Source organism: Helianthus annuus, chromosome 17 (genome assembly GCF_002127325.2).
Source record: "Helianthus annuus cultivar XRQ/B chromosome 17, HanXRQr2.0-SUNRISE, whole genome shotgun sequence".
Taxonomy (NCBI): domain Eukaryota; kingdom Viridiplantae; phylum Streptophyta; class Magnoliopsida; order Asterales; family Asteraceae; genus Helianthus; species Helianthus annuus.
The window spans coordinates 95,682,078-95,691,158 of record NC_035449.2 but is presented as its reverse complement, the minus strand read 5'-3'; the positions used below and the strand labels follow the sequence as shown (position 1 = coordinate 95,691,158).

The window sequence follows — 9,081 nt, the reverse complement described above, 5'->3', positions numbered from 1 at the left end:
ATGAGATGATTTGGGCTATTTGTCATTGAATGGTGGAGCAATTTTGCTTATGTGGCATCCATTGGTTGAGTAGAGAGTGATTTTAGGAGGGAATCATTCTAAATACACACAAAGCTTCTTTGCACGCGGGATCCGAAACAATTAGGTCGGACTTTTGGATCATCCACCTCCTAAATGGATCTTATATATTATTTTGCAAAACCCTAGCAGCCTTCATCTGCATTCTTTCCCATCTCCATCAGCAGCAGTTTTTGCAAAAAAATGATCCTCCTTCTTCTTCGTTGTTCTACGATCAAACTCTACAATCGACGGTATGTATTAATCATTTTGGTATCTGTTATTTTGATTCTCAATTTCATCCATCTTTGATCGTTCTTTCTTTTTTTATTAATGATGTTTATATGGTTTTTGACATCTAATCGTAAATTCCTTTGTTGTTCTGATTCAAAATGCAATTGAATGATTTTGGTGTTCTTTCGATGTCTTTAGATTAATGATACCAGATTTGATTACGTTTTCTTTTCTTTTTTTTTCGCCACAGAAACTTCATTCTTCATCCTTTGTTCTTCGTCTTTCGATCCGGATACTGAGTTTGATATTTTTTATTTAACTGATGAAATAATATGATGCCTTTTGTTTTGGGTTTAATTATATTGAGTGAAAATCAATTAATCCTTGATGTTGAGTGCAAATTTCTGATTTGAGTGTTGTGACGGTTCACGTCTTTGCCTTTTCAGATTGATTTATTCCATCCAGGTGATTGATTTATTCCATACAGGTGATTGATTTATTCCATGATTTGTATGCTTCATTTCTCGGGTTTGAGGTTGAACTGAAACAAAGAGAAGGAGACGGAGAATACGGTAAATGGTGCATTTGACGTTTTACATGAAGTGATGTAAAAAAGGGGTGTAGGTGGTAGTGGTTCTGCATAACGGAAAGAACACCCAATGGTTTCCACAGGTTTTGCATATTTATGATTTTTTTCGCAAGTGATTGATTATATTATAACAAGCGGATATGTGTTTGTGAAATCCGTGTTCTCCTAAAGTTGGTTGCTAATTGTTGTTAAAAAGTTGGTTGCTAATTGGGTTGCAGATGCGTAGAGGCGACGTCAATTGTTGTGGGCCGGTGATGATGTCGTGCGATTCTGGAGAAGATGAACAATCGACACAAATGGTATTGATACAGTTGTGCAGTTTATGCATTATTATCATTATTTTCTTTTAATCTTGGTTTTGGTTATCTCTATTGGAATAATGTTGTTAAAATATGGGGTATATTGACTTTTTAACATATAGCTTCCTGTAGGTTAATGCCTTTTGAAGTTTCTATTTTGATTTCACTGTATTTGTTTCAAATATTGTTTTGAGTTAATGCAACTGTTGTAATTTACCTATTTTAATCCTATTTTATAATTAAACATTGAATTGAGGAAACAAACTTATATAGCTGGCCTACTTATAGCTTTGAAGATCTCTGATTTTATACGAGAAATAATCTATTAAAGTGTGTTACATTTATGGTTTCTCTTTTCGTTGCAGAACCCTTATTAAAAAAAGTTGTTGCACCTCCTCCTCTTAAGATGCGTATGGCAACGATGATATAACAAAAAGGAGAAAGAAAATATAAAGAAGATGTTAATGAGAAAGGATTTTTGCTTATTCTCTAAACCACCCAATTCTAAAATAAGTTCCCAAATTTACTAAAAGATCGTTATGACCAATTTTGCGTCCAGAATTCTCACAACAAAATTAGTAACCAAATTTGTTTCAGTCACAACAACCCTTTGCTTTATAGTTGCAAATTTTGTAACCATTTTCTTTAAAAAGTGCTATATTTGCAGCCGTTTTTTGCATACTTCAAGTTTCGGTTTCTTTTATTTATTTTTGTATAGTTTTTTTATCATGGCTCATTGAGTAGTCAAATTGATTGTTTTATTAGATAACAGATCGATGTCAATGGCGAAAATTTGGCGAAAGGAAACTCATGTCGACTGACATATTAGTATATTACCAGTGCACCTGGTGTCGTTTGCCCCGTCAGGAAATAGGTAATTTCTCCAAATAAAAAAATGACTATAGTCTTTTATTTAAAAACAATAAAATGTTCATAAGTTGATTGTATGTGTTTCATGTTTAAGCATCTATTTGCTAAAAAAAATTATGATAGTGTGTATATATATTATGTTTTGTATGGTTTAGGTTGAAGTTCTTATGATGGATATTGTCGCAATCGAATAGAAGATCACTAAATGGAAAGTAGCAGGCAGCAAGTAGCTTGATTCTCTCCCTTAAAACCCTAATTGTTCAGCCGTTTTTCTTCAACATACCATACAACTTCACTCCGACAACGAACGCGCGATAGAGAACTGCCTAGCACTTGACCATAAGAATTTATGTTAATTGATCCTAAATTGTGTTTTGATTTTGATTAAGATCTAAAAAATTAAAGGGTTGTTTCTAAATAAACATGAACTTTTAATGTAGATAAATTGGACAAAGAAAGAAAGATGAGGTAACTCGACGTTGGATTAAGTTCAAATTCTTTGGGAAGTGTATATCTACATTCAAAGTTCCTAAGACCACCATGGAGAATTGTCGTTATTCCGGATACCACAAAACAGCACTCGCGCCAATTCACAGAACAGGTAAAAAAATAACCTTTATTTCACTACGAACCTTTCATTAATCGAAACTGGACTATTGAGTTGGGATTTAAGATAGAGTAAAGTGTTTGAAACCCTACATCTAAATGTGGAAGATCAACAATGACCTTGGTATATTTAGTTATATATGTGATCTGAAAAATATGAAGTTTTATGCGATATCATAGTTATAAATAGGGATTGGATTTTGTAGTGGCAGAAGCAAGAAAATATGGAACTCCAATGATATTATGTTTTGTTAATAATTATACAGATCTTGGAGGGACACCACAATGTGTTTAGTGGGCTAGAAACTCAAGCTATGAGATCAGCATATTACACAAATCCAATAGTTAAAGCGTATTACAAAAGTCATGTTCAAGTAAGTACGAACATATTTTATTTTTTATGTATCCAATTCAATATTTTTTATATCAGTAACTTATATGTAAAATTATGAATGCAGAGAGTTATAGCAAGAATCAATACAATCACTAAATTCGCATATAGTCAAGACCCCGCAATCATGGCATGGGAACTCATTAACGAGCCGAGTTGTCAAGCGGATTACTACTCTGGAGGCGGATGAACATACTAAATACTTGGAAGAACAGGAGTCAACAAAGTCTCATGATTCTGCCCAAATGGTGCTGCACGAATAGGTGTTGGAATAGGCTTCTGGTGAAACCATGGCTTAAGTCAGGTATGATGTTTTCTCCTTTGATATGCAGCCTGTTAATGTGGTTATTTGGTCTGGTTCGACTAATATGAGCAGTGCCTCGAATCCCACTGCCTCTGTGGATGGTACAAGTCAGGAAGCAGGTGGTACCTCTAATGCTGCTGCAAATGTTTTGAATAAGCATAAAACACGAATATTTCTTACGTTGAGCAGATTAGATGTAATGAAGTTGAAAAAATAGTCCAATTAGAATACATACCCCTAGTTATTACTCGGAAGGCAAGTGTCGTCTGGTTTTTAACTCAGGAGGATCTGGCCTTATCGGCTAAGGTACTCCCGCTTCACCTCTATGGCTATTTTTTAAGAACTTCTATGGATTTCAATAAGGTTAACTTAAGCCTCAAACGACTTCGTTTGCTGACATGATTTTTACATAATTATAGAACTGGCACAACTGACATTGTGGCAGTACTTCGTTCCCTTTCCATACATAGCTGACATTGAGACTCTAAAATGGTTTCATCAATTCTGAAGTTCCAAGTAAACAAAAATTTGATGTCAATTATCTAAACTTCTATATTTAATGTCTACCATTTGGTTAATGATTTTTTTATATAAAAATGCTTTTATGGCAGGATATGGACTATATTGAAGTATCCTTATATTGAAGTATCCTTAAACTGGTTCAGGTTCCAATGCTAGAGGACGGGTAAGTCTTTCTTTCTTTTAGGCTTATATTGTTTTAAATGCTCGAGTTAGTCATTTTGATAGCTTGCTTGCGTATTGTGTATGCGTGTAACGACTTCAAAAATACTTTCTACCTGTCTGACCCCGTTCGGTTTTTTACGACTTTTTTTGTTATTCTTGTGAAGATTCTCTATTTTTCTTGATTTATATGGCTGAATTCGACGGATAAGAACAAGAACCGTTTAAAATCAACAATGAAATGAAGATTTTTAGGTATCGCGATTTCTAATACGGTAGATTGAATGTTATAAATTCAAAATTTGCCGAAAAATTACTATGGTTTCATTAAATGGTTATTGAATATGTGGAGAATACTCTCCATAAAACTATCATCTTAGTATTGTTGGTTCTGGCTTGAAGGACTAAGATGGTTTACAACTTTGGTGGATTTGAGAATTGAAATTGATATATAAAGAATAAAATGGCAACATAAGGAACTTTAAAGCAATTCGTATGACATGTAAAATAGGATTTGGTCAAAACAAGTATCTTTTGCTTGGATAAATGTTAATTTCTATTTTTTTTGTTAGCATTTAATGTTTTTTTTTTGGACCGGACTTTTATAAACTAATTCATTATTTCACTAATTGGAACCTTTATTTTACTTCGCACAGTTCAACAAATTGAGAGATGCATTTTCTAAAGTTTTAGGATGGACCCAATAAAGTCAACTTTGGTATATTTAGTGATTCCAAGATACACCAGATAATAAGATGGGCCAGTTAGTTTAAAGACAGAGCAACCATAGAGGCCGACCCCTTACTTTCTGAAGCATACTGGTGGTATTATCTTTAAGTTTTTCAAGACTGTGATCTGCAAGTATCCTTCTAATAAGGTATGTAAATAGCTAATTTCGCGTCCTAATTGTAAAAAAAAAAAAAAAAAAAAAAAAAAAGTGACGTGTACGCCACATCAATCAATTTTATGCGAATGGGACGCTATATTGGTTATTTAACACAACTGGCATGCTATATCAACCTATGTAGCATGGTGGTATATTTAATTTACAATTTTGTTACAATATACGTCTTTTGTTTTTGGCAGGATATAAATTTAGACGAATACCTAAGTGTTCATCATGCTATTTGTTTTACTAATATTGCTGATGCATGGATTTATGTGGCGCTATCAAGAGTTAAAAGCAGAGACATGATTAAACTACTAATATTAGATGGAGATAGTAGTGTGACAAATAAAATAGCAAATGGTTGTAGCCTGTAGGTAAAGAAATATTTACACATTTATCAATTATTTGTATACTTTAAGATTTTTATATTTAAATTTAATTATTGTTGTTATTCTTTATTTATTGTCGTACGTAATTTCAATGAAATTCGTAATATAAAAAATCAAAAGGTGTAGCCTGTGTACATTATTCAACCGTTGTTTACATCATTTAAGTGATTCAACCCGCAAAGTTTGCGGGTGATAACCTAGTCCTCGTACATAATAGATCTCCAATTTAAAGTGGTGAATGAGAAACCCGTTCTCTAAGTTATTTGTTAATGTTTATATTTTATAATTTATAATTATAATAATATCTGTGGCACGCATTAATTCTGTTGCCAAGAACACCACACCCACACACATGAACCTGCGTGCAAAAAGACAATTCGAACATACAAGAATTTCTGGGATTCATAAGCAGTGCGGTGGAAGGTGCTGCTGCATCGATTACAATGAGATTCATGACTTGTATTCATCCCCAATATTCGTTTCTGGTTCCGTATAAAACCAAACATATCTTCACTGCTCTTCCGGAAAAAGGAACCGATGGAAACGTCGGTGAAGACGATCGGCGTAACACTTCAGGTATACCGTATACTCATTATGTATGGATTTCTAATATTTATGAAAATACAACCAAGTGGATTTGAAAAAGTAAGAGGAGAATCAGAAATCAGAGCAGTCTGTTTGATTAATTGTTGTGTTTGTAGATTTAGGGTGGGTTTGTTACAGAACAACTGAATTATAGTTTTAGCATATGCCTGTGCTTGTGCAAGGAGGGCTTAGTTTGTTGTTTGTCAAATTTTGAAAATAAGACATTCCCATTTTGGATCTTCTTTGAGATTTGCAATTATGGATACCAACAGGCCATGTTAATTGGTTCTGATCCATAGGGTTATTATGTTTTGTAATTATTCAACAGTTGATCAGATCAGACAGTTCAGTAATAGTCATTCACATTCTATTGAAGTACCTGTCGAGTCAAATGATGCAGTTTTCGTCCAAAGAAGGAAGAAGAAGAAGAAGTTCATGTTACCTGTTCGTTTTTTAAGAAATATATGTGTTCGCGAACCGTTCACGAACACTTATCGAACGAAATTTTATGTTCGTGTTCGTTTGTTAAAACTTGTTCGTGTTCGTTTGTGTTTGTTTGTTAATGTTAGGCAACGAATAAAAACGAACATTGACGAACAAAAATGAGCACAAATTAATGTTCCTGAACACAAATGGAAACAAACGAACACAAACAACCGTTCATGAACAGAATATATAATACACTGACACTTATTAGATATTTAATTTGTCGGAATTTTGAAGTATTTAAATAAATATAAAAACTAAAAACACTAATGAACTATCGAACATAAACGAACGAATACGACCTCTGTTCATGATTGTTCATTTAACTAAACGAACGAAATTTCTTGTTCGTGTTCGTTTGTGTAATAAACAAACGAACTTCCCGCCGAACGGTTCACGAACTGTTCGCCGAACGTCTGGTTCGTTTGCAGCCCTAGACTTAATAGCGGAGGAAAGTACATCACGAATTGAATGCTGTAACTATTATAAATAGAAGCTTACATATTATAGTTGCTGCAAGCGTATTTTGTTGAGTATTTGGTAACTTGACTCGTATTTATAATGTATGTAGTTCATGATCACAGGGTCTAATGAGTTGGCCACTAAAACCATGATAAATAGAAGTTTACCTTTAAAACTATCTTCAAAGGTCTGATTTTACCATCATAACAAAACATATGATTCTGACTCGGTTTCCTACTTTTTATTAAGCAGCAGCTTCACCTTCTGCTCGTTCACAGCTCGATCTCTTGGAACAACTTACTACGTCTCCTAGTGGTATGTCATAACCATTCCCTCAAATTTGTATCAAGTCTTTATTTTTATTCTCGCATCATTTTTTCCCAAAAGGAATTCAATTTTATTCGAGTGTAATCTAGTCTCTGTTAGTACAGAAAATCTGGTAAGCAATCGTCAAATTGCCATGTTGAAGCTATTTATTGTACACTTTGCGATATGCATTTTGAGTTCCTGTAGCACACCTTCGTGTACTAACCGTTTATATATTTTGTTCAAATTATGGTTTTGGATTGTTTGGTTTTCAAATTTAAACTGAAACCTACCCACTTATATTCGTAGTTTCTAGAAACAGTTTTTCCAAATTTTCACCAGTTTCTAGATTGTCTGGTTAACCGCTCAGGTTGGCCCGGAACAGTTTTTCCAAAAATGTTGAATTTTCATATAATTAATGTGTTTGTGTCCAACATATTACTATAAGAAAATTTAAATAATGATATTATCTTTTAAGATTATGAGGTTGTATGCATTGAAAATACACGTTGGTTGACTTCTGATGGCACATTTCCTTTAAAAAGCCAATCTTTTAGCTTTTCCCGTTAGTGATAAAACTGGCAAAACCTGAATCAACCTATACATATATTTAGTAGTCGAAATTGGCACCCTTACTAGTTTTACAATGTTCATATGGTTGATGGGTTTGTTTGGTCACCAGATTATGGAAGTGATCGAAACTATGGGGAACTTACAATCCGTGAGAAGCTCATCGAGTTAGTAGGTGACAGGGATGATGATTTTACTATGCGATTGGGCAAAAAGATGAAGGTGCCAAAGCTTTTAACTGTTTCACAAAAGAGAAACATAAGAAGGCAGTCTTATTTAAATGAAGTATCACGGCGAAATGATTCAAATTTCTTTGCCACAATCGGAGCATTCGTGCTTTTGCCCCCCATAATCATATTAGGCGTTGCAATAGCAACTGGTTATGTACAGCTTTTTCCTTGATATATAGTTGAAAACGTGTATAGTCTGGCAACTATTTGACCCTAATTCCGCCACAGGATTTACCATTTAAAGATGGCATAAACATGTTTGTTTGTTTGTTTGCATAGAGTTATGTTTGCGCTTTTGTACATGTTGGTGCTATGCGATCATTACTCATTAGGGTCTAAACGAGCCAAGTTGTTTCTGACTTGCTTGAGATCGACTCAATGTTTTAATTGAATCAAGTTTAAACAAGCCCGCGGCAGAGTTTAAGCTTTATCGAAGCTTATTTGTTAAATTAGAGGTCGAGTAAACTGAAAAATATATTCCCACATAAAGAACCAACCTTACACATGGTACATGGACTAAAACACCTTCAAATCTTACACATATACTACTAATATACATATAAACAACTTCATGTTTCTAGGTCATGAACAACTTATGACTAAGATTAAAAAGAACTTAAGTAGAAGAATATATTAATAAGTTGTATAAAACATATTTATAGAGTTGTTACAGGAATGAATATATTGATAACAAAAGGTGATATATTTTTCATCCGAATACGTTTAGAGATGCTAACTTAACTAACCAATTCATCTCCACGAAATTCTCAGCCATCTTCTCCGACAACTTTCACAAGTAGCTGGTGGTTATAACAAGATCCGGGTTTACCAGGTTACTGAATGGAGTCCGGATCCCTATATATACATATGGCTTCAGAGCTGTTGCACCTAACTTGGTAGTTGTTTTTCTCTCAGTGCATTATTGCTTTCTCTCTCCCTCTTAGGCGATTAGGGTTTCTAGTGAATCTCTTTGATTCACAGTTCTTGTTACTTGTTATTTGTCTATACAAATTATCTCGTTGATAATCTGCTTGTGAGAGGAGTGTTGTGAGTGATTCAGTCAAGTTCGTTCGTTGTAATTTCTATTGATTTGTTTTAGGGTTAATAATATACGGTTTGGGTACATCTGTTCT

At 33.9% G+C, this 9,081-nt stretch overlaps 1 protein-coding gene and 1 long non-coding RNA gene across 11 annotated transcripts; both read left to right on the top strand.

The window, feature by feature from the left end:
• The first annotated feature begins 226 nt into the window (after window positions 1–226).
• On the top strand, window positions 227–5,346 carry LOC110925585. Of its 9 annotated transcripts, none has more exons than XR_004886856.1 (12): window positions 231–311; window positions 779–963; window positions 1,099–1,179; window positions 1,945–2,053; window positions 2,205–2,650; window positions 2,922–3,029; window positions 3,114–3,350; window positions 3,463–3,656; window positions 3,770–3,866; window positions 3,962–4,035; window positions 4,688–4,908; window positions 5,118–5,343. It is a non-coding gene; the product is annotated as an uncharacterized LOC110925585 (long non-coding RNA). The 9 variants fall into 9 exon arrangements; XR_004886855.1 differs by having other exon boundaries at window positions 3,423–3,656; XR_004886852.1 differs by having other exon boundaries at window positions 3,459–3,656; window positions 5,118–5,340.
• A 266-nt stretch (window positions 5,347–5,612) lies between these two features.
• On the top strand, window positions 5,613–8,248 carry LOC110921872. 2 transcript variants are annotated; one of them, XM_022166193.2, is made up of 3 exons: window positions 5,613–5,885; window positions 7,095–7,157; window positions 7,831–8,248. In XM_022166193.2, exons 1-3 carry the CDS (start codon window positions 5,753–5,755, stop codon window positions 8,118–8,120), a joined length of 486 nt encoding a protein of 161 aa, XP_022021885.1. In that variant the 5' UTR covers window positions 5,613–5,752; the 3' UTR covers window positions 8,121–8,248. The 2 variants fall into 2 exon arrangements, with proteins under 2 accessions (XP_022021885.1, XP_035842846.1); XM_035986953.1 differs by having other exon boundaries at window positions 7,092–7,157.
• The last annotated feature ends 833 nt before the right edge of the window (window positions 8,249–9,081 follow it).

Coding starts and splice junctions, on each gene's coding strand:
- LOC110921872 (XM_035986953.1), top strand. CDS start 5,753: ATGAGATTCATGACTTGTATTCATCCCCAATATTCGTTTCTGGTTCCG. Junction 5,886..7,091: donor CGATCGGCGTAACACTTCAG/GTATACCGTATA, acceptor CTTTTTATTAAG/CAGCAGCTTCACCTTCTGCT. Junction 7,158..7,830: donor ACTTACTACGTCTCCTAGTG/GTATGTCATAAC, acceptor TTTGGTCACCAG/ATTATGGAAGTGATCGAAAC.